Source organism: Bubalus bubalis, chromosome 24, assembly GCF_019923935.1.
Source record: "Bubalus bubalis isolate 160015118507 breed Murrah chromosome 24, NDDB_SH_1, whole genome shotgun sequence".
Taxonomy (NCBI): domain Eukaryota; kingdom Metazoa; phylum Chordata; class Mammalia; order Artiodactyla; family Bovidae; genus Bubalus; species Bubalus bubalis.
In genome coordinates, this window is record NC_059180.1 from 15147728 (window position 1) to 15171632 (window position 23905).

The 23905-nt window shown below is 55.7% G+C and overlaps 2 protein-coding genes across 6 annotated transcripts; one reads left to right on the forward strand and one right to left on the reverse strand.

Moving 5' to 3' along the window:
* The first annotated feature begins 641 nt into the window (after positions 1-641).
* STX1B (syntaxin 1B) lies at positions 642-17214 on the forward strand. The gene is made up of 10 exons (XM_025274771.3): positions 642-966; positions 9581-9655; positions 9860-9959; positions 10061-10135; positions 13042-13115; positions 13492-13600; positions 13778-13851; positions 15713-15850; positions 15942-16052; positions 16312-17214. The coding sequence occupies exons 1-10, from the start codon at positions 937-939 to the stop codon at positions 16390-16392; spliced, it is 867 nt and encodes a 288-aa protein (XP_025130556.1). The 5' UTR covers positions 642-936; the 3' UTR covers positions 16393-17214.
* Positions 17215-19838: 2624 nt separating this feature from the next.
* On the reverse strand, positions 19839-23839 carry HSD3B7 (hydroxy-delta-5-steroid dehydrogenase, 3 beta- and steroid delta-isomerase 7). 5 transcript variants are annotated; one of them, XM_044936303.2, is made up of 7 exons: positions 23274-23831; positions 22755-22874; positions 22375-22530; positions 21978-22086; positions 21801-21900; positions 21279-21441; positions 19839-20768 (listed from the first exon to the last, which is right to left on the reverse strand). In XM_044936303.2, the coding sequence occupies exons 1-7, from the start codon at positions 23602-23604 to the stop codon at positions 20356-20358; spliced, it is 1392 nt and encodes a 463-aa protein (XP_044792238.2). In that variant the 5' UTR covers positions 23605-23831; the 3' UTR covers positions 19839-20355. The 5 variants fall into 5 exon arrangements, with proteins under 5 accessions (XP_044792238.2, XP_006070458.1, XP_044792239.1 ...); XM_006070396.4 differs by having other exon boundaries at positions 22755-22926; positions 23274-23411; XM_044936304.2 differs by lacking the exon at positions 23274-23831 and adding an exon at positions 22951-23226.
* Between the last annotated feature and the right edge of the window lie 66 nt (positions 23840-23905).

The window sequence follows — 23905 nt, forward strand, 5'->3', positions numbered from 1 at the left end:
AAAGATAGGCCAGGTATCCGGAGGTGGTGAGCTCCCTGTCCCTGGAAGTAGACAAGCAAAGCTCTGAGACCCACGCTGTCAGGGACTCTCACACTTAAGAGTGGGGAAGGTCATGCAAAAAAAGAAAAACAAGCCCCATGTCCTTCTCAGCTAGGCTTGGCTGATTCCTTGCATCACAAAAGCCACCTAGAGGGTCACTTTCGCTATTTCTAGTGTCCAGAAAGCTCCCTGCAGGGACACACACACAGAGGTGGTCCTGCCCAGACTCACAGGGATATTCCCAAACATAAAATATAAAATCTATCTGCATCTTTTGGTGTAAAGGGATCCACAGTACCGCTCCCCAGGCTGTTCCCTTAACTCATTCCCTGACCCCTTCTTTCTGCCATTCTAACCGCCACCCCCACCCTACAGCAGCATCTCTGCGCCTCCAGCCGCATCTCCTGCCTCTCCGCATCTCTCCCTCCTTCTGTGGCTCTGCCCTTCCCCACCCCCCTCTAGGCCTCTCCCATCTCCCTCCCTCCTGGGTCCCCCTCCCCGGACTACAACCCCCAGGCGCCCCCAGCCCCCGGCGCTGCGCATGCCCCCTGCTCCCCGCCCCCTCCTGGTTCCCCCCTCCCTCCCTTCCTCCTTACCTCCCTCCGCCCCCCTCCCCCGCGCTCCAGCTCTCCCGCATCCCTCCATCCGAGCCTGTGCCGCAGCCGCATCGCCACCGCAGCTCCGGCAGAGCCGAGCCCGGCCCAGGCCCCTGACCCTGCCCGGCCCTCAGCCCGCCGCCCCCGACTCCGCCCCCGCCCGCGGGCCCCAGCCAGTGGCCCCGGTGCCCCCCCCCCCCCGGCGCCCCCAGACTCCGGGCCTCCCGAACCGAGGCAGGAGGCAGGGAGCAGAAGCAGAGACAGGAGAACGAGAAGGAGGAGGAGGAGGAGCCGTCGCAGGATGAAGGATCGGACTCAGGAGCTGCGGAGTGTGAGCCTGGGGGTGGGGAGAATGGGGGGGCGGGACCCCAATATTGGGGGACTCCTGGGGGTGGAGTGGGGGAGGTGCTGGGACGTGGAGGCAAATGATGAGGCGGGAGGTTGGTGGCAGGGGCGCCCCAAGATGTGAAGGCACCTGCTGTCTCCAATGAACCTGCATTTTAGGGCCAGTGGCTAGAAGGGGTTGAGGCCATTAAGACACGCTGGGGGCAGGAGAGGTCTCAGGGACCCTGGACACCCCACGTCCCCAGGCGGGCCCTGGGGTCTCATCTGAGGATGGGAGAGAGTGAGTGTGGGGAGAGAACTGGAGGGTGCTGTCATCTGCTGGGCCGATTTGCTGAATGAGAGGATGTGGGCAGTTCCTGGGCCAGGCTGAGCCTAGCGGGACCCAGATTTGGGGGCGGCCGGGGGAAAGGACACAGGTTGGGACTGAGATGCTAACTGAGCAGTGAATGAAATGTGTGTTTGTGTTGCTCTTCGTGGGGAGGGGGCACCTCTCAGAGATGAGGAGGGAAGGGGTGGCCTCAGGAGATGGCCAGAGGCCAGGGCCGGACAGAGAGTGATCCCAGAGGTGGGAGAAGGGGCTGCAGGGGAGACCGGAAGGAGGTTCCGTGCACAGGGCCCTGGAACTGGGTTGTGTGCCATGGACTGTGCCCCACTGGGGGGAACTGGGGCATCCTGAACGGTCAGGGGTGAGCTGGCATGGGCCCCCGGTCTGCAGGCCTGAAGAGGCCTGGCTCCAGGGGTCCGGCCAGGCAGTGAGTTGGATTTGGGTGACAGGGGAGGAGGGTGGCACGGTGTCTGCAGTGAGAGCTGCCCTTTGGAAGAGGCTGGGGAATGGGGGCTTGATAAGAGTGGTTTCTGGGACTGGGAGGAGGGTAGGGGCATTGGAGAAATGACCTGGGGCCCAAGGAGGCAGAGCTGACAGCCTGCGGTGTGCTCAGGGCCCAAGGGTTATGCTAATAAAGTACTAGACCCAACTGATGTAGCCTGATGCACTTGACTAGGAGCCTATTGGCTGTTCCCCCTGGGTTATTATCCCATTTGACAGATGAGGAGATCGAGGTTTGTGATGGGTAGGAATTTGCCCAAGGTCACCAAGCAAGTGGATGGGAAGATCAGACAGGAATCTGGGTTTCCCGTCTGCCAAGTTGACATGTGTCTCTGCTTTTTTAGCCTTTGAAAGAGAAGTCTCAACACTGGGGATAAAAAGCTCTGTCTTCGGAGGGCCCCCTGGGTTTGGGGATGGGGAACCAGGTTACAGGAAGACAAAAGGAAGGAGCTTGGAGGCAAGTGACTGTTGCCTCTAGGAGAAATGGGTTGACAGGTGTGATGGAAGCAGAAACTGGTGGTTGAGAGAGGGAATTTTGAAGGTTGGGTTTTTTTTGTTTGTTTGTTTGTTTGTTTTTCAATTAAACTTTGAGTTATACACTCAGGCATCAGGAAAAGGGGAGTGATAAAAATAACCAACATTCATATGCCAGACACTGTTCTAAGTGTTGTATACATATTAACTCATTTTGATCCTTGTAGCAACCCTAGAAATTGGTGCTAGCATTATCCCATTTTACAGATGAGGAAACTGAGGCCCAAGGAGGTTAGGTAACTTGACCAAAGTCACACAGCTATTTAAAGGCAGGCTGGCTCCAGCACTGATGCTCTTAATCCCCTTCTCTCCCCGTTTTCATCCAAAGCAGGTTGCCATCCATAATCTCATTAGACCCTCACCTGGTAAGGTAGGCAGACTGAGAGACTGCTTCATTTTATGGTGAAAAAGACCCGAGGCCTAGAGTGGTGAAAACTTGCCCAAGGTCACACCACTAGCAAGTGAGGAGTCTGGATTTGAACCCAGCTCTGCTGTTGCCAAGACTGTGCCATGGCTCCCAAACCCAGCGAGATGGAAAGCAGGTGGGGGTGAGGTGACAGCGGAATCATGGTGTGATTAGAGAGGGGGAGGGAAGAGGCAAAGCAGGATACAGTGAAGGCAGCGCTGAGAGTCTTCATCTGAGTGGGTCAGGGACCCCCTGCCCCAAGGGGAGGCATCCAGTTTGCTGGGGCTGCTGGGGGCAGCCGGTGGTGGAGGTGGAACGGGGGTGGAAGGGTGAAGGGGGCTGACTGAATGCTGATGGCTCTGGTTAGTCATGGCTCCAGGAAACTGGAGATTCGGGAGGGCATATGTGGGGTGGGAAAAAGCTTCCAGATGCAAGGAGTGTGGAGGTCTCCCCACCAGAATTGAGAATGAGGAGGCTGGAAGCCTAGAGAAACCAGGCAGGGTGTGGGAGACCTGGGAAAGGGGCCTCTGAGAGGCTTGAGAGGGATCAGAAAGTCAGTGATAAGAGGGGAGGTCAGCCTGGAGGGTCCTTATTGTCTTTTTCCAATAGCACTTTAAGAGGTCCCAAGGGGTTTATCACATAGCACTCAAGGGCACAGGTTTGGGAGTCAGACTGTATGGGTTCAAATCCTAGCTTTGCTACTCCTGTGTGACCTTGGGTAAGTTGCTTAACCTCTCTGGTCCTCACTTCCTTCATGAATGAATTGGGAGTAGCAATGGGACCTGCTTCGGAAGGCTATCCTGAGGATTGAAATTATGCCAGAGGCTCCTAGAAGGAGGCTTGGGCTCAGCATTGCTCCACGAGTGTATGTTATTCCATAGCTGACTTGTTTATTTCTCTTGAGTCTCCCGTCAGCCCCCTGGGATGGGCAAGACATGGCCCCTAATTTATTTTGGAGTACATCAAGGGCCAGAGCAGTAACCTGACTTGCCCAAGGTCATACAGCTGTCAGTGGCAGAGCCAGGGTTGAACTAGGGTTTTCTGTTTCCACATCACCAGGCACCTTTGGTTGGCACTGGGAGGTGCTGGGCTGGAGTGGAGGCTGCAGGAGGGAGTCAGTTGACTGCATGGGTGTCCCAGGGTCCAAGGAGTGGGTCCAGGGATGGGCTGAAAAGGAGAGGAAGAGAGCAAGTGAGGTGGAGAGAAGGGTTACAGAGAGAAGCCACAGGGGATGTGTTGTGGGCAGAGCCTGCGGAGGCAGTTCTGGAGTGGGAAGGCAGAGGTGGGGGTGGTTGGGGAGACTGGGAAATGGGGGAGGGGAGCCTGCAGTGAGGAATTTGAGGGCCCTCAGGGGTGGGATAGGCACAGTAGATGCTTTAGAAGTGCAGACCTGATGCAGCAGAAGTAAAGAGTGGCCCCACAGTCTCCATCAGGGACCAGGAGAACCCTGGGTGATGGGTTGATAGCCTCCAGCAGCACGGGGCTTGTTTCTGCCATTCAGACACACAAGCTCCCCCCGCTTGAGGGCCTTTGCACCTGCTGGTCCTTCTGTGTGAATGCTGTTCCTTCTGCCTGAACACTGTTCCCTCTGCGTTGAATTCAGTGTCCTCCAGGTTGCGGTGCAGTTAACTCCCTGGGCCTTAGCTCGGATGTCAAACCTCCCCCACGGCCATTTCTATCACACCTCCCGCTTTATCTCCTTCCTGCTATGTACTGGAGTCCAGTCTGAAATTGTCTTGCTCCTTTTGCACGGTCTGTCTCCCTCCCCTGGAATGTCAGCTCCCTGGAGGCAGGCCCCCTTCCTGGCTGGTTCTCCACAGCACCCAGGAGAGAAGTGGACACTGATCAGACACATTTGTTAGATAAATGATGACTCTGTGGGGCAGAGGGAGCATGAAGAAGGAATTGGTGGGGAAGGCAGAGGAGAAAGGTAGGGGTGGGAAGACTGGACTAGATGCTGGGATCAAGCAGAGGCCGGGGTCAGGGAGACAGATGGACCGAAGCAGGGGGTGCAGTGGAGAGAGGCTGGTGCCTCTAGATCAAAGGATGCATGTGCCCCTGAGAAGCAGGTGTGAGCACGTGTGCGTTGTGTGTGTGTGGGCATGCATACGTGTTTACCCAAACACATACCCACTCTATGACTTCTTTTATTTTTTTTGGCTGCATCATGTGGCATGCAGGAATCTTAGTTCCCCAACCAGGGATTGAACCCGTGACCCCTGTAGTAGAAGCTCAGAGTCTTAACCACTGGACTGCCAGGGAAGGCCCACTCTATGACTTTTCTATCACCCAGTTCCAGTTTCTTTCCACCTCTGGTTTAGTCACCCTCATGTCTGTCTCTGTGCTGGACTCGCTGGCTCACACTGCCCCACTCCCTCTGTCCACGCATCTGTGTTGTCGCCACGCCACTGACACACCCCTGAGGGCCCCAGGTGTCTCTGGTCAGGAAGGACTGAACCCAGAGGCTTGGATCTGATGTCCCTTGTCTCCAGGACAGTTCCAGAATGTGCCAAGGGCTTCCACACTCTCCCATTTCATCCTCCTGAGCGCTTGAGGAGTTGGCAGGCAGTAAAGAGCAGACCTCCGGGGCTCCAATCCAGGCCCCACCCTGTCGGCTCCCCATCAGCTGTATGATCTTAGGCAAATTACTTAATCTCTCTGTGCTTCATTGGTCAAATGGGAATAAAAAGAGTATCTACTTCATGGAGTGGCTGTAAGGATTAAATTCATTCAGGCAAAGCACTTGTAACTGAGCCCAGCCGCTCGTTATTGACACCTATGTGTCTGATGTATATAATTCTCATCTTTATTTCGCACATGAGGAAACTGAGGCTTCAGTTGTCCCTAAGGTGGATAAGGGCGTGTGTGATCATCTTTTCCGAGGTATTCTTATTTGCCTGGAGCCTGTTTTCTTTTAGGCTGGTTAGCTTCTTTCAGAAATGTAGGCTGTGCTCATGATGAAGTATGCACACCTCAGAGCGAGGAGGGCCCACCCATTTCACAGATAAGCCAGGGCCCAGGGAGGGGCCGCGAATTGCCTCAAGTCACCCAGCAAGTTGAATGGAGGCTAGAACCCCTGGCTTCCTGTCTGGGCTCTTCCTGCAGCTTGGCACCTCTTCCTGGTTTTCTGTCCCAGCCACGGGAGTTCAGCAGTGCTGAGGACACAGCAGAGACAACTCTTTAGGGGCCGGGAAGAAACAGAGGGACAGGAGGGAAAGAGCCTGAGATTAAGTACCAGACAATTCAGGGGCTAAATTCACTTCAGTTCACCTTTGACCTTATTTGCTGTGAAGTCTTAGGCAGGGTCAGGCAACCTCTCTGAGCCTGTTTCCTCATCTGTAACAGGGGAAAGGCAGTGGGTACCAACCAACCCTCCCTGAGCAGTAATTATTTCTGGCAGCATCTGGCATTTTCTTCCTGCCTGGTGGTCTCATTGCCTCCTCCAGCCCACCATTTAGGGAGGACTCAGGCTTCCCCAGTGGCTCAAACGGTAAAGAATCTGCCTGTAGTGCAGGAGACCTGAGTTCGATCCCTGGTAAAGAATCTGCCTGTAGTGCAGGAGACCTGAGTTCGATCCCTGGGGTGGGAAGATCCCCTGGAGAAGGGAATGGCAACCCACTCCAGTATTCTTGCCTGGAGAATTCCATGGACAGAGGAGCCTGACGGGCTACAGTCCATGGGGTCGCAAAGAGTTGGACACGACCGAGTGACTAGCACTTTTACTTTCTTGACTTTATTGCCGTTCAGCAAATGCAGAGAATGAAGCTCAGAGGGAAGAAGGTGTGTGGCCCTCCAGCTGCTGACCTGGGCAAGCGTGTTCGCCTCTCTGTGACTCAGTTTCCCCACCTATAAAAAGGGGGCTACTGTGAGAACGAAATGGATAAATAAAGGCAGGGTGCTTAAAACAGCATTTAGCACATCATCAAATGCTGTGTAAATATTTGCCATAACTGGGCTTCCCTGGTGGTTCAGATGGTAAAGAATATGCCTGAAATGCAGGAGACTTGGGTTCCATCCTTGGGTCGGGAAAAATCCCTGGAGAAGGGAATGGCTCCCCATTCCAGTATTCTTGCCTGGAGAATCCCATGGACAGAGGAGTCTGGCGGGCTACAGTCCATGGGGTTGCGAAGAGTCAGGCACGACTGAGCGACTAACACTTTCATGAGCTTTCGCTGACCAATGGTCAACTGAAGAATTTCAGTGAAGATTAAATGAGATAACAAGAATGCAAGACCAAGGCCAAAGGCGCTCTCAGGTGCTAATATTTTGCTAGGCTTGCAGGACGCAGAGCTTTGCCCAGATTGGGCCTTGTCAGGAGGGGACCTGAGAAGGGAACCCTCTGGTGGTGGAGTGGCCGGTAGGAGGCAGCGTGGCCTTGAGCCACAGAAGAGGGTCTGGGAGGAGGCATGTCTTAGATTATGCCTCTGGTTTCCCAGCCCTTCAGCCTGGGTGCCCTTGAGCAAGTCCATTTCCTCTTCCCCCTCTGCCCTCCTGTTCCCTCATCTGTGAAATGGGGACAGCTTTTTCGAGGGCTGTGGTGGTAAGGATCAGATGAGATTATAGATGGAGAAGTGTCTGGAAACTGGAGAGGAGTTTAGCTCTCAGTTGCCTGTAATTAGTGCACCAACTAAGTCATCCTTGGGGCCTGTACCTTTCCTTCTCTCTCAAGGGCAAGTAAACAGGCAGCCAAGGATGCCCCGGGGCAGAATCAAGGACCTGGCCCTGGGGACCACAGGAGAGAGGGAGAGAGATGAGACTTGAGGGAGTCTAAAGTCAGTGTTGGGCTTCCCTGGTGGGGAACTAAGACGCACAGAAAGTCAGCATGGGAGGGGAAAAAGAACAGGAAAGTTTCCAGACACCTGGGCCAGCGAGAGGCCTCATGACTTGTGGGCAGCCAGGCTGCGGGCCAAGTGCTTGAAGGCAGAGAAGGAACATGCCTTCGTGGGGCAGCTGGCTTTTTGAGGCTAGCACCTCATGGGAGGCCGGTGAGTCCTCAAAGATGAGCCAAGCAGCCCAGAGCCTCTTGGGGCCAAGGTCTGCGGGTGTGGTTCCGGGTCAGCTGGAGGCTTGAAGAGCCAGAAGTCCCCTCAGGGTCCCCAAGCCCCACCGGGTACCACCCCTCCTTCTGGGGGCAGCTGTGGGCCAAGACGAGGAGCCCCCCTTTCCCGGGAGATATTTGGAGATGAAATGGAAGTACTGAGCCCATTCTCTGACATGGCATGGGGAGGATCCCTGGGGACCATCTGAGCCAGGCTTCGGTGGAAAGCTGGGGTGCCTTTGAGAGGGTCTAGCTGGACATCTCCATTGATCTCTTCCTTGTGCTGTCCGGGCTCTCTGATTCCAAGTTAACCGGCTGTCTAGATCGCATCTAACTCCCATCTGGCTCTGTCTAGGTTCGATCTCAGCTGTCTGCGATCTGTCTGCATGAGTCTGGTTGGGTCTGAGCTGTCTGGTTTCTGTTGGGTCCTGTCTGCGGTCTGCTGGGACCCTGTCGAGGTTCTGGGCGAGCTCTTCTCTTTCAATCTCATCTGGCAACATCCCCTGCTAGACACTTTTGGCTCCTGTCTTGATTTCATTCAGGCTCTGGTCGTGAGATTCTGTCTGAGTCTTGGCTCGTTGTTTTTTTTTTTTTTTCTGGAAATCAGGGTGAACTCTGTTTAAATTTCCGTGGAGGCTGATTAGGGCTCCAGATGTAATTAAGTTTAATGGGCTCAGCTTTGGCCCTCAGACTTCTGTCCCGAGCAGGGTCTTGAGTCGGGAGTGTGGAACACTGGGGAGCCCTCCCTGCCCCCCTTTCCTTCTTCCTAGATCTGAGCGAGCATGCGAACCTGAGGCTCAGAGAGGCTGAGAGCACAGCCCCAGGGGGCCCTCCCCAGTGTCCCAGGGGGCGTGGGGGTGGTGAGCTCTGCACGTCTGTGTGTCCACATGTTCAGAAGGCAGCTCTGCTGTGGGCCCGTGTGCGGGTGAGCGTCAGCACGTCAGTGCAGCTCTGTGTGGGTGTCAGGGGGCCTATTTCTGTGTGCCTTTGTATCAGCCCTTCTGTCTATGTCACTGGCCTGTCTGGTGGCCGCGGTGGCGGTGTGGGAGGGCGAATCCCTTTGTGTCTCTGCGCCCTGGGGGTGGAGGGCTGAGCAGCTGCAGGTTGCAACTGGGAAATCCAAGCAAGGGAGAGTAGGTGGGTGTGAAGTTGGAAGAGGCTGGATGAAAGCAAGTGACTGCACGGAGGAAAGTCGGGGAGGGGTGAGAGTGGGTGGGAGGAGGAAGGTCGGGGTGCTCTCTGTGTCTCACATCCAGCCCTCCCCGGGCCTGACTGTGCTTGCTTAACTTGATGCCCGCCGCTGGCAGTAAAGTGACCTTGCACAGGGGACGTGGCCGGTCACGTTGGAGGCTGGAGGGGAAGAGAAGGGAACACAGTGAAGCCTGGCGGAAGTGGCTGGGGGCATGGTGGCGGGGGTCAGCTCCCTGGACTCCACGTCAGACCCCTTCTTGCAGCCCAGAGCCAGTTACTGCCAGGCTGACATTTGGCCAGTTTTTACAATATGGAAATGCTTCCACACTGGTTGGATAAAGCATCTGTCCAGAGCACCACCCGCCTCCAGGGTGACAGCGCTCCCAGGACCACTTCTACCCTGTAGGGTGCCTTTGGCTAATTCCCTCCAAGGTGTCCTTTGGGCTGTCAGCCACCCGGCCTCCGGGACCCTGTGCCAGAGGACACTCAGTATTTGTTATGACTTCTGGGCGCCCTTCATGTGACCCTTCCCAGGACCTCCACTCTGAGCCTAGAGCTCGGAGCAACAGGACTGCTCACAGACCCTGCCTTTTTTTGCCTCCCAGGCGAAAGACAGCGATGATGAGGAAGAAGTGGTCCATGTGGACCGAGACCACTTCATGGATGAGTTCTTTGAACAGGTAACAGAATCTGACCCCCAGCCCACAACTGCCTTCTTCCTGGCCCCCCGCACCCCCATCCCTCTCTCTATTCCTCCATCCCCTTGGCCTTTTACCAACCCCTCTGGGTCTGGCCCATTTCCCTGAACCCTGACTGAGCACTACCCCCGAATCCCTTTGTCTGGCCCGACGACTTGGCTGGGTATAGCCAATTTGCTGCCCCAGGTGGAAGAGATCCGGGGCTGCATTGAGAAGCTGTCAGAGGATGTGGAACAAGTGAAAAAACAGCACAGTGCCATCCTGGCCGCCCCCAACCCGGATGAGAGTGAGTGCTACTGCTGGGTGGTTGGGAGCTGGGGCAGAAGGAGGCTGGGGTCCCACCCAAACGTCTCACCCATCCCTCTCGTCCCCTCGCCTCCCCCTCAGAGACCAAACAGGAGCTGGAGGACCTCACTACAGACATCAAGAAGACGGCCAACAAGGTTCGATCCAAGTTGAAAGGTGAGAAATGCCATCCCCTGACCAAGGAGGGAAACAAGCCTGCCTTCCATTGGACTAAACCATGACAAATGTCCACAAACTTCCAGGAGTCAAATTCCTAAACAGTGAGAAGGCATAAAATCTCCGATTTTCCAATTTGCTCCAGATGCCACAGAGAAAGATACAGACAGGACAGGGAAATGAGAGAGAGGAGGGTTTCTGTCCAAATTGCATCCGAGCTCTCCATCGGCAAGAAGGTCTGCTGAGAAAATATAATCTTCCAGGTGGCTTTCGTTTCACAGAGGCCTCATTTCTCCCGAACAGGTGCCGGACATAGCGCTCAGCACCCAGTAGGTGGGCTCAGCAAATGCTTCTGAATTGGTATCCTTAGCTCAGGACAGATTGGACTGTGTGGCTGACACCAGGGGGCTGGCAAGCTTGCAGGAGGGACTTGCCAAATGCTCATGTATTCACTCTAATTTAAGGACTTGGGTGCTGGTAATAACCACCTTCCCCCAAAGCATTGTGGGTTGGGAACCTCCTTATCTGTTGGTGCCAGGGGAATTCAGCAGCATTACCATGATGTTAATTTGTGTGCTCCTGGTAATTCAGCATCAGAAAACACTTGCCAAGCACTCCTCTGTCTGAGGCATGTTGCTGGGCTCTGGGGGGAAAGGAGTCATGTCAGATGTCTGGCCCTGAGTACAATGACCTTGGTCCAGGGAGATGAGGACAGGGACTCATGCTTTCCCGGATTCAACAGGAGGTCATATGTGAGCCTCTAGTGCTGATCTGTAAGCCCTGTGCACTTAGGAGAGTGTTCTGGAAAGCAGAATGATCCAAACTGGGAGCTCACTGATTGCAAATCCAGAGAGAGGGAGCCCACTTCCATCATTAACTCATTCTGGACAGGTACCCTACCCTCAGCTTCCTCATCAGTACAGTAAGAACTACTGAAGCAATTTCAAAGCTAGGGGGGTGGAGTTTGTTCATTTTTCTTTCTTTTTTTGGGGGGTAGCAAAATCTTTTTTTCCTAAGTGAAATCTCACCCCAAATTCCATTATATACAACACATAAATGTCAGACTGTTCTGGCTGACCTGGGGTTGGGAGTCCCAGAGCCATATGCACCTGGCTTCCCATCACTCCCAGCAACAGCCCCGTCTGAGGTTCCTTCTCAGAAGCAGGGATCCATGGAACACAGTTTAAAAATCTCTGTACTCAGCGATTTCGTTGAGCCTATGGAACTCTGACATTAACATGCTGTATAAGACCTTGACACGGGTTCAGTGTCTGGATTGGGAAGATCCCCTGGAGAAGGCAGTGGCAGCCCACTCCAGTATTCTTGCCTGGAAAATCTCATGGACAGAGGAGCCAGGCAGGCTACAGTCCATAGGGTCGCAAAGAGTTGAACATGACTGAAGCGACCTAGCACACATGAGACCACGAGGAGGGCTATATGGTTTAGGACTTCAGAAACAGCCAAGAAATAAGCTAGGAAAAGTGGCAATGCCTTAGAGAAGCTGACCTTTCAGAGCTCCAGAAAAAGAGTCTTCTCCATCTTTCTCCAGCTGTGTGGTACCATGACGTCTGGCTTTGTCTGTGACCTCAGATGGGTTGTTTTTTCCATATCAATCTCAGTTTCTAGTCTGAAATCTGGACTGCTATCACCGAACTCCCAGGATTGCTGGAAGAAGTCATTGAGACCTTTTTAAAGGATCCTTTCCTCTGGGATTTGACCCCAGCCCCAAGTTGACAATAGGGTCCCAGTCTAGGGCCAGTGATTCCAACATCCTTGGGTGTGTGTTTCTGGACTTTTCCCGTAGCAGCTGGAACAGAGATGTCACGCGTTCACTGGCCCGCCATGGCTGGCAGGGGAGCGTTGGGGCGCTATCCAGCCTCATACCTCCAGCACTGCCAGGAACAGTGAAGCTATGTTCTTAGGAATGGCCTGGAGGCTTTTCCCCTTTTGAGACGGCCTGTGTTTCATTCAGGCTGCATTTCCGGAGCCCAGCCGATTTTACTCACAAGCTCCTTTATAGAAAATCTGAATAAGTGTGGGGAGTGTATGATCTAGAAGCAGCAACCCCAGTTAATCTGTGTGCTTTTCCAGAACATCCTTTAGCAGTGGGGATTCCTGGGACAGTGATCATTTTCTAAGGCAGTGTGTGTGCGTGTGCTCAGTCATGTCCATCTCTTCCATCATATCCAACTCTTTGTGACCCTATGGACTGTAGCCCACCAGGCTCCTCTGTCCATGGAATTCTCCAGGCAAGAATACTGGAGTGGGTTGCCACGCCCTCATCCAGGGGATCTTCCTGACCCAGGGATCGAACCCACATCTCTTATGTCTCCTACACCTATAGGTGGGTTCTTTACCACTACTGCCACCTGGGAAGGAGGAGAGCTATTTTCTCTGTTGGAACATCCATCTGCTTACCCCGGGATTTTCCCAGGAAAGGGCAGCCACTAGAACCTGACCTGCCTGAAACTCCTTGTAGTCCACCAGTAAAGTCCCATGATGGGTTCCTGACCCTTTGCTGAGGTTGCAAAAAGTAGAGAGTACCCTCCACTCCCATTCATACAGAGGATGTCGACTGGGAGGCTGGGCAGGAGTTACAGACTTTCAAAGACCCAGTCTCTCCATCAGAACAAATAGCCCCCCTCTGTTTGGTGACCAACTGATGCTCAGTCTCCCCTCCTACTTGCCTTCCAGGCCCCCTCAAATGTTGGTCCCTTTATCCGCCGGCCTCCTGCCTCACCACCCTGCAGTCTTTACTGCCTGCCCTTGCTTGGGTGTGACATCTGTTCACAGGCCTGCGGCCTGCCTCAGGATGTCTACCCCTTCATATGTCCCAAGCCTCCGCCCCACACGCCCCGGGTCTCCCGCCCGCCCGCCCGCCCGCCACTGCGTCTTCTTTCCCACAGCCATCGAGCAAAGCATTGAACAGGAGGAGGGACTGAATCGTTCCTCTGCGGACCTGCGCATCCGCAAGACCCAGGTAGGAGGCAGCGGCCAGGCACGGTCAGGGTCAGGGCCAGGACCAAAGCAGAAGGGACCTGGCAGGGGAGGAGTCCAGGCTGGAGCCCTGCCTATTGGGGTTGGGCAGCCCAGAGCAGGCACAGGAATGGGGCGTGGCCGAGGAGGAGACTTGGGGGCGGCGGGGGCGGGGCTACGGCGGAGGGCCCTTGCCTGTCCGCTTTGGTCGGTTTGGGTGTAGGATGTAGGTACTGGGGCTAAGGAACTGCGCTCTTGTGAGGGGTTGGGATCGTGGCACGAGCTGAAGAAAGGGCCATAGGCCTACTCAATCCCTCCTGCCCACTCCATCCCTCCACGGTCTCTGCCTGCCTCCTAATTTGTCTGTACCTCCACCCCAGCACTCCACACTCTCCCGGAAGTTCGTGGAAGTAATGACTGAATATAACGCGACCCAGTCCAAGTACCGGGACCGCTGCAAGGACCGGATCCAGCGGCAGCTGGAGATCAGTGCGTGTGACTCCCCTACCCCCAACCCTGCCACCCCCGCCGTCGCGTACTCCTTCCAGGCAGGCCCTTCCCCTCGGTGGGCCATAGGCCAGGTGGGAGGGTGGGCTCCGGGGTCCCATCACCTTAGGCCCCCCAGGCTGGCCCAGTCACTGAACAGAGAGCCCTTTCTCCCCACAGCCGGAAGGACCACAACCAACGAAGAACTGGAAGACATGCTGGAGAGTGGAAAGTTGGCCATCTTCACGGATGATGTGAGCCCCGCGTAGGGGTGGGGTCTGTACTTGCAGAGTATTCATCGTTCCTCCCCAGGCTTAGGCTGAACTCAAGGTCCTAAGTCCACCCTGAAATCGCAAGCGTCGGGAAGTCTGAATCTGGAACTGGGGAATTCCGTGGGGGCTGAGCAGAAAGTCACCCTCATAAAAATGGCAGACGGGAGTGGGCACTGTTGTAGGCGCTGTACCTATTTACATTTACCTACTAAACTCCTTTACTCCTCACCACAAGCCTCCGAGGCAGCTGCATTTCACACATGAGGAAATCTGACCCCAATTTAAACAAAGAGCTTAAATGACTTGCCGAGGTCACACAACTCGAGGCAGAGCAAGGATGCAGTCCAGTCATGACTCTTCAGTACGAGGATACACTTCTCCCTAGTGACACAGGTCATTTCACCAAGTGACTAATTTGCCTACGTTTTGAAGATTAAAAAAAAAAACAAACTAGTTTTAGTTTTGCTGAAGTTTTGCCCTTGCCGTCTTATATGTGAAATAGATGGACTTTCCCCAGCTGTACCCCTCCACCGTAGTTCTTCTTTCTCTTTCTTGACTTTTGCCCTGGCTGACAGGTTCTGGCTCTCTTTCTGCTTCTGGTGGGTGGCAGAATGACTCTGGTTTAGGTTTCTAGACCAGGATTAAAGTCTGTTCACTGATTGTCTAGCAGTTTTCAACAAATTGTTATTTAGAGAATTGACTTTGTTAAATTAGCTTTGAGAAAATCGCTCATGAGCCAGTTAGCCTGGAGCCCTCCCAGACAGTTCTGCCCAGGATGTCTGTCAGTCTGCCTGCGAGTAGAGGGAAAACTGATGAGTGGTTCTCAGAATATAGAGCTGATCCCTGCCAACTGACCCACCATCATTGCGGTGCAAGGCTGTCGGTACCTTGCCTGAAGGCTGAACAGGATGCAAATGGGCCCTAAAATAGTATTCATTTCTAGGGTCAAGGAAGGCTTCCTGGGGCAAGTGGCATTGAGCTGTGTGCCTTAAGAGACAAGGAGCATTTGGACACAGGAAGATGGGCAAACGACATTCCAGACAAAGAGGACAGACTGAATAAAGACAGGGAGAGTGGACCAGTTGCCAAAGAGCCATTGGATGATGTGGGCTCTTATGATTTGGGGAGATAAGGACAGAAAGGAAGATGGGATCTTGATTGCTAAAGTAAAAGGTGTGTAGACTGTGGGTAGTGGGAAGCCCTGGAGGGTTTTAGAGCAGAAGAATGGCTTTCTAAACAGTGAGTGGTTTGGAAAATGAGTGATCTGGCTTTTGTGGGGAGGCGGTATACCCGATTGTGTTACTGTGTCCACCATTGACCAGATGGTGGCCTCCAATCCTGGTGGGGGTCCAGGACCCCCATCTCCCTTCCTGGTGTGAGCTAGAGGCTTTTTGAAAATATATTCATTTATTTGGTTGCGCTGGGTCTTTAGTTGTGGCACACAGGATCTTTCAGTTATGGCCTGTGGGATCTAGTTCCCTGACCAGGGGTCGAACCTGGGACCCCTGCATTGGGAGCACAGAATCTTAGCCACTGGACCACTAGAGAAGTCCCCAAGTTTTACTTTTTGTAATTTAACACATGTCTCTTTAGTACTTTCTGTGTGCCAGGTACTATTCTAATCAATATACACAGTCACTCAATCTTCACATAGCCATGTGAGGCAGGCACTGTTAGTATCTTTCTAGGTGAGGAAACAAACTCCATGAAGTTAAGCAGTTTATCCACAGTTACAGCTAGTAAGCACCAGCCAGATTTGAACCCAGATGCTCTTCTGGGAGTGAAGGGGTTGCAGCTCCCCTCCCACCCCCCAAACTCACCCTTCCCACCCCCATCACCCTAGATCAAAATGGACTCGCAGATGACAAAGCAGGCGCTGAACGAAATCGAGACGAGGCACAATGAGATCATCAAACTGGAAACCAGCATCCGTGAGCTGCATGACATGTTTGTGGACATGGCCATGCTGGTGGAGAGCCAGGTACTGCCTCGGGGAGCCTCGCCCGGGTCCCCTGGGGGTCCCCTCTTCCAGCCCCAGTTCCCACCCCGTCCCATGCATGTCTCCTCCATAGGGCGAAATGATTGACCGCATTGAGTACAATGTGGAACATTCCGTGGACTACGTGGAGCGAGCTGTGTCTGACACCAAGAAAGCTGTGAAATATCAGAGCAAGGCCCGGAGGGTGAGCGGGGGTGGGTGGGCCTGTGAAGCAGGTGGGCTGAAGCCGAGCGGGCGGGGCTGGGCTCGGGCCGGGGCTGAGGTGAGTGATGAAATCCCGCGAGCGGCCTTATCTCCGGTTCTGACCTCTTCCCTTTCTTTCTGTTTTCTCTCCCCTCTTCTTTTCCCTCACACCATCCTCCCCATCCGTCTGTCGGTTTGTCTGTCTCTTTATCTCTCGGTCTCCCTGTCTCCTCCCTCCCCCTCGGCCTTCCTGCCTGCAGAAGAAAATCATGATAATCATTTGCTGTGTGGTGCTGGGGGTGGTCTTGGCGTCATCCATTGGGGGGACGCTGGGCTTGTAGGCCCCCCCACCCTATCCTTCCCAGACCTTTACCCCACCACATCGGGAGCAATACCCCCACCGCCCCTTCACTCCATCCCCTGCTCCAGGCTCACCCTCAACACAGGCAGCCCCCCCTTAACCTTTACCGCCCGTCAGACCCTGGAGTCCCTGGACCTCCCCCGACCATGGACCACCCTCGCCCCCGCACGTAGATAGCAGCAGGCGTGATTACACATGCACACCAACATGCATGCCGCCGGCACATGCTCGAGACGTGTGGACACCCCAGCGTGTGTGCGTGTGTGTACGTGTGTAGCTGCGTGTACAAGCACCCGATCACCCTTCTTGTCCCCCTACCTCAAGTCTGTGTGTTGTCCGAGCTTTCCCCCTTCCTCTGGGTTGTTGTGTGGACTGTGGCCGGGTGTGACACAGCAGCCCACTAAGCCTCACTCTTCTGTCTTCTGTAAACAGGGTTTTGTGTGTGTGTGTGTGTGTGTGTGTGTGTGGTCACAGATCCATGGATACACAGTTTGTGTCCATGGAATTTTGTGTTTGGGTGTTTAAATCCAATGTAACAGCACCGCCTCCCTTGACATGCCCCCTTCCCCTGAGTCTGCTACAAATGGGGCAGGTTGTATGTGTGCAGAGGTTCACACTCATTCCCTGAGGATCCAGGTTGGCCCAAGTACACACAGGTCGTGGCAGACACCCCAGCATGGTGTGGAGCCAGCGCTCCTGGCTTAGTCACCCCCAGGGTTGGCCTGTGTCCTAGGGAGCATGTGTGTGCGTATGGGGTTCAGCCAAGGCAAGCAAGTGGACACATACACGTGTAAATAATCTAGCTTAGCCTGTATATCTGTGTGCATTTCCTCTGGCAAGTGATGTGAGGGACGTGTGTGTGTGTGTGTGTGTGTGTGAATATCTAGGCTGTGTCTAAAGTGTCAGTAGGTGTTCTCTTGAGATAGAACCCTCTACATTTTGCATGGGACACCTGTTTTGGATGGGCACAGAAATCTATATTTCTATGCTATCTAGAGTACGTCTGCAAGTGTGTGTGCGTATTTGTGTGTAGAGGATTTCTACATAGTGTGTTTCTGCCCCCCTGTGTATGATACCCACATCCATTCACCTGTAAGGACCTGTGCCCCGTCCAAGTTTGTTGATCCAAGTTATTTGCTCGCTCCCTCTCTCCCCAGAGCTGCTGGCCACTGTTGGGTGTGGCCACACATGGCTCCATCAACGTTGTGCAATGGCCGCTTCCTGCTCTGCGTGGTCCAAGCCCCTGTGCACACAAGCCCACATGCTTATCTTTCTCTGTCACATAGGCCTGGACGTGTAGAAGCTGGGACACCTCAGTGTTCTCCTACCTGCCACGGGGATGAGGCCACACCCAGGCACACACACATGCACACAGGAGCCCAGTGCATGCTGACGCCAGCACGAAGCCTGTAGAGATTGGCACCGGGACACACGAATGTCTCCTGGAAAGGCTGTTGGTGGGAAATGCTACTGATCAGGGGAATGGCAGGGGCTGCCCCAGGCTCTCAGAATGAGAACATTCTTGAGAATTACCTGAGAACCGAAAAGAGGCCGGCGATGGTCCCTACCGGCCCATCTGATGTGCTGGCCTTTGGGGTTTAGGGAACTGCTTATTTCAGACGTACTGGAGTGGGCTGAGGCATGGGACCCATTCCCTGGACGTGACTCCTGCTGCGGTGTCACCAATAGCTGTTGCCCCACAGGGTGAGTCTCAGAGTTTGTGACAGGCCTGGGTTTGTGATGGTGAGGAAGGCGCCAACTCCTCCCTTGCTGCGTAGACAACACATGCATGGGTGGATTTGTGCATTGGGTGGCAGGTGGGGGAGGGGTACATGGGCAGGGAACAGTGTTCGAAGCCTCCCACTCCATTGGCCCAGGAACATACGTGTGCGCAGGGCGGAGGACTTTGGTGTGTGCACACATGGTTTCCTGGAGGCCCTCTTCATGTGAAGCGTGTGTGCGTGAGAGAGACAATGCAGTTGTGACCTTCTGGAACATAATACCCCACCCACCCCAGCCCCAGCTCAGGTAGCCAACCTCCTCCCTACCTGGCTGGGCCCTGCCTGTGTGTATGGCCCATAGATGCACGGGACCCCTAAGGTGGGCTTTCCCCAGGAGGGGTGCCTGCCTGTCCATTCCCACAGTGCCCTTCATCAGGACAGGAAGTTTGCCCCCGGATCTGACTGTAGCCCCCTTGCTCCCACTCAGGCTTCTTTGGGGACGTCAGAGCAGGCCCCAGCACCCCCCACCCAACCCTTTTTCCTTCCGGCCACCCAGCCAGGATACCCTCTCAGCCCAGGTGTTTCCGGAATTCCCACGGCCTTGGGGCCACGAGGAGAAGGGTGGAGCCATGGCTGGAGAGATGCTGCTGCCTCCTTGAGTGGCATTAGGTCTGTAACTGCCCATTTCTGGGCCTCAGATGGACCAAAGGATCCCTGAGAGTCTGCTTCTCCAAGTCCCACCCACCACGGGATGTGTTTGCTTGTTGGCTGCTGTGTCTGTGTGTGTCCTGGAACTGTTGTCTGGGGGCTGGTGTCTCTTGCATGTTCTCAGACGAGTGTGTGCTGCCCACCTGCCCGCCAAGCCCCTACCACCATCAAGCCCCTGTGTGCCCTGTGGGTGGTCCCGGGCCTGGCCAGGGCTCGCTGCTTCCCCTCCCCCCTTCTCCCTAGCCCTGCCTTTCACGAAGCACACTGCGTGTCCATCCCATGTGCCTGTGGGTTGATGCACGCTCTTGCCACGCCTTGAGCGTGTGTACATGATGTGTTCTATGCATTCACCCTGCCCCACCCCCCAGCCTGCCCCGCAGAGGACAAGATGGGTGGCCCCCGGCTCCCTCCTCCCCCACCCGACCCCCCCTGCCTGCTGTGCAACCGTGTGCGTTGGCGTGTGTTTCTGTGTCGCTGGCGTGTCACGTGATGTAGCCGTGTTTGCTGACATGAGCCCCTGCCCCTTCTGTTTCTCCGTTGGTTTCTAGAGCTCTTTCCCTCTCCTCCCCGGAGGGGACAGGACTCCTGGGGCCTGGCTGGGGGCCCAGAGCCAGGCCATCCTCTCCTGTTAGCCCTCAGAGTCCCATTTCTCTCTATTGGTGACCAAGTTGCAAATGGATAAAATACAGGAAAATTCTGCCCCCCGCCCCCACCCTGCATGTCCTGTCCCCAGAGCCCCCCCACCCCCACCCCGGGCCGGGTCGTGGGACGGGAGAAATAGCAACCAATCCAACAGCGGGATGCTGTGTGCTCACTTCCTTCTGTCCCCACACGGGACGGGCGCCGTGGGGGTGGGAGAGACATAGTGGGAGGTCGGGGGTGGGTGCTGGCCGGGGGGATGGGCACAGGCTCAGAGGAGTTTTAATCCAGGGCTTGGACAGGTATGCATTACTGGGGCAACCTCAGGCAGAGTAGGGGGCAAGAAGGGAAAAATACACAGACTTCCTCAGCCTTTATTGACAAGTATTAAAAGATAGATGTCTAAAGGTAATAAATGTTTAAAATCATGGGACTGTGACCCCCAAGCAGGGACCAAGGTGGTGGGAAGAGTTAAGAGAGCGTCTTCACTCTGAAACCAGGCCTGAGGATCACGAAGGACATCCAAGGGCCAACAATGAAGGCCTGCAGGATTTCCGCCCACTTTCTGCTCGGAAAGCCAGAAATGGGATGGCGTCGTTGAGAACATCAGGGCGGTCAGATCCTCACTAGGCAGCCATGAGGCCTGAGTTGAGGGTGAAGACACAGACATGCCTGCCCCCAAACCCTGCCCTAGAACTTAGGGACATTAAGACACAGGCTCAAGGCTCCTGGGTTCCAAGGTGGAGGGCTCTGGGACCGCCAGTCTAGCATCAGCCCCCTCCTCTGGCTCAGCCTGCCCTCCCCACCAGGGTCTAAGGGCTCTGGGACCTGATGATGCCGTGCCACGCCAGGCTCCGGGCCCAGCTGCTCCGTCACTAGGCTGAGCCCTCCACGGTCTGCACCCAGCGGATGGTGCGGGTCCGGCTCTCCTCCCAGGAGAAGAGGGGCTCATAGCCAAAATGGCGCCGAGCCTTGTCGGTGCTGACGGTGAAGGTGGTGTTAGCCACGGCCAGTGTGTAGGGGTTGAGCAGGGGTGCATAGAGCATCAGCGGTCGCAGCAGCCACTGCAGCAGGGTGTTGAGGGCGGCCAGGAGCACCAGCAGCCAGTAGGGCATCAGTGGGCGGGTGCCCACCAGCCGCAGTCCGCAGGGACCCAGGAACTCCATGTTGAAGTCCTCATAGCTCTTGTAGGGCGAGTTGTCATAGCAGAAGTACACCTGGCCGCCCATGAGGGCAGCTCGGTGTTCAAGCTCCCGGGCCACCAGCACGTGCATCCAGGCCACGTTACCTGTGGCAGTGGGGGTGGGGGTGCCGAGGAGAGAAGGGAGGGGAATATGTCCTTGAGTGCCCTGGTAACCACACAGATGCTGCTGTGTCCTGGGCCAGCACATGAGCAAGCCACCCTCTCTGGTCCGCATAGATAGCGCCCACGTCACTCCATCCCTGCTGAAGGCTGCCTAGCCAGGTGCTCCCCCAGGCCAGCCTGTATGGATACAGTTCCTTCTTCTCTTGGTCCTGGGGAGATGCTCCCCCTTCTTCTCTCCTGAGGAGATGCTACCCCCCAAACTGCGACACTTTCAGCCTATGACTTGGTGTTTATGTCAGCCTTCCCCACTCACAAGGATGCTGTTTCCTCTATGGCCTGTGAAGATGATGCCCACATACCAGAGTCTGCTCTGGCCCATGTATAAACTGTCCTTTTTTAGCTAGAGTATATAACACCCCCCACTCCTGAGAACCGCACGAGTCCTGCCCCTGTTTTTTTTTAGCCTCCCCCACCACCCAGCCCGGGCCTCACCCACGTAGACTCGGCCATGCTCCACAGAGGCTGGAATGGCCCGGAAGAGCCGGCCCCCCAGGCGCAGGCCCTGGTGGTAGAAGTCCCTCATGATCTGGTGGCCTTCGCCGTAGATGCCGGTGGGACGCAGGGCACATGTCACTAGGGGCAACCCCCCCAGGACCTGGGAGCAAAAAAGGCACGCCCTGCTCAGACCAAGGATCTGGTGCTTTGTTTTCCGCCCTGGTCCCTTCGGGTTGGAGAGGGAAGGAAACCAGGGCAGGATGCAAAGGAGCCCATGCTGAGAAAAACAAAAACAAAAACCAAACCAAACAAAAAAAACCCAGGGGTTTCCCTGGAGGTCTAGTGGTTAAAACTCCACCCTTCCACTGCAGGGGGTGAGGGTTCAATTCCCTGGTTGGGGAAATAAGATCCCACATGCCATGCAGTGTGGCCAGAAGGAAAAAAAAAAAAGCCCACAGGCTCTGGTTATGCCTCTGCCAGGCAGCCCCATCTCCCACATCTCATCTTTTCAAGTCTCACCTCCCTTCCATTGGCTTCCAGGACGAGCCGCTCAGCTAGGGCCTTGCTGCAAGGATAGGGATGTCGGTGTACGGCTTCGTAGGGGGTGTTCTCATTGCCCCTAGTAGGGGGAGAGGGAACATTCTTAGTGCTGAGGGGAGGTGGGGCCCTGGAAGGACTGGGGGGACCTCAGCTCACCTGTAGAAGGGCTGGCCTTTGATGTTGGGCCCCACAACTTCCATGCTGCTTGTGTAGATCAGGAAGCGTGTTCCAGTCTGCACACAAGCCTCGATTACATTCTGTGTGCCTGAGGGAGGTAGGGGGCTGTGTGTCCAAACTGAAGCTTCCTCCCCATCTGCCTCTACCCCTCCCCATCCCAACACTGGACAAGGACACATGCCTGCCTTCCCCAGGCCTGGGGAGAACCACAGAGTTCAGTGAGGACCGGCCTGCCACCACAGGGGCAGAAGGGACAGATTGTCACAGGGTGATCAGAGGTCAGGGTCAAAAAGGGAGCAGGGAACAAACAGCCAAGATCAGGCCATGGGCCAGGGAGTACTAAGGACACGGTCAGAACAGGTAGGGAGCAGCTTACCCTGGACGTTGACCTCGTGGATGGTCTCAGGACTGGTTTTCCCAAACACGTCCACCAGCCCAGCTGTGTGGATGACCACGTGGGCTCCGGCCACAGCCGCTGCCACCTCGTGGGCCTGGGTCACATCCCCCTGGATGGCAGTCACCTGCACGGGCCCTGGGAGCGGGTAGGGGCAGGCGGAGGCAATGTCAGAGCTGAGACCATCAGCCAGCTGCTGGGCTTGGCCCACACCCTCAGGAGCCACATTTTCCTAATGACTCATTCATCCTATCCGCTTCCCCCGGAGAGACATAACAGGCATCATCTTTTCCGCCACTCGGAAGGGAGTCCACACCCTCCCCACCCTCTGCTGCCCCTCCCCCATCTCTCCCCCCAGTCACCTGTCTTCAGCTCCTCCAGCCAAGGACCCAGGTGTAGGTCAAAGATGCGCAGCTCACGGAGCCGGGGTTCCCGCTGCAGCAGCATTCGGACCACATGTTCCCCCAGGAAGCCACAGCCACCTGTGACCAGGTATACCAGTTCCTGGGTTTCGGCAGAGTCGGCCATACCTGGCTGGGGAAAGACACCCTGCCTCACCTGGGTGGCCTGCCGACTGCCCCAGCACGGGCTGCCCCTTTCCTCCCAGAAGGGGCCTCTGACTCAGTCAACTGGAGCAATGATCCAGGGGCCGGAGCGTTTTCTGGAGGCTGTGGCTGTGGGTGCAAGTGGCCAGGCTACCTGCCCTCTGACCCTGCCAGCTGCAGTTCCCGAGATAAGGGGGCAGGCTTGGCATGGAGGAAGGGGTCAGGGTTTGAGGGAGAGGGAGAAGTTCAGGGGCCAAAAATGAAGGGTGGTTGGCAGGGAGCTGGGGCAGCGGGTAGAGGAAGGCGGGAAGGGCGGAGCTGGGGGAAGGGACCTACCTGCAGCCAGAGTCCTAAGGCGCCCAACTAGGCACCGAGGCGGTCTTCTGTGACTCCTGGGCCAGCGCCACACGGTCCCCTTCCGCTTGCTCCTCCTCCCTCCTGGCCCATTCCAGGAACAGAGACCAGCCCAGCCTCCACCTCTCCACCCCCCAGCCTTGCCACAGGGCACCCTCTGGTGGCCACTCTGTGCTGTATGGGCTTCTGGTTCCAGCAGAGAGCTTGTGGAATGGGGATGGGGGAACAGAACCTGCTGGGTGGGTGCTGAGTAGGGGTTTTGGCAGCTGCAGAACAGGGCAGGCAGGGTGACCTCACTCCCAGCGCATGACATCAGTGTTTCCCTCTTGGTGGACCTCCCAGGAGACCCGGAGCCCAGCAGCAGCTGTGGTTCTGGGAAGGGAAGGGAGGCCTGACCTTGGCCTGGCTCTGGCTGGCCTTGGCGGGGATTTCTGGATGGTTGGTCCAGCCTATCAGGTGGCCCAAAGTGATGGGGGCTGAGTCTGCAGGTCTGGGCTCTGACCCCAAAGCCCCTCTACCCACATCAAACTGCAGGCCACCTGTTCCCCCACCATCTTCGTTTGTCCCACCCTCTGTCCTCAATCCCCGTCCCACCCTACTCTTTCCCAAAGATA

Excerpts from the sequence above, each read along its gene's own strand:
- STX1B (XM_025274771.3), top strand. The coding sequence starts at position 937 with ATGAAGGATCGGACTCAGGAGCTGCGGAGT. Across the intron at positions 9,960-10,060 it reads CGCCCCCAACCCGGATGAGA|AGACCAAACAGGAGCTGGAG; the intron begins GTGAGTGCTACT and ends CCTCCCCCTCAG. Across the intron at positions 13,852-15,712 it reads TGGCCATCTTCACGGATGAT|ATCAAAATGGACTCGCAGAT; the intron begins GTGAGCCCCGCG and ends CCATCACCCTAG.
- HSD3B7 (XM_044936303.2), bottom strand. The coding sequence starts at position 23,604 with ATGTCATGCGCTGGGAGTGAGGTCACCCTGCCTGCCCTGTTCTGCAGC. Across the intron at positions 22,531-22,754 it reads GCTGGAGGAGCTGAAGACAG|GGCCCGTGCAGGTGACTGCC; the intron begins GTGACTGGGGGG and ends ACCCGCTCCCAG. Across the intron at positions 21,901-21,977 it reads AAAGGCCAGCCCTTCTACAG|GGGCAATGAGAACACCCCCT; the intron begins GTGAGCTGAGGT and ends TCCCCCTACTAG.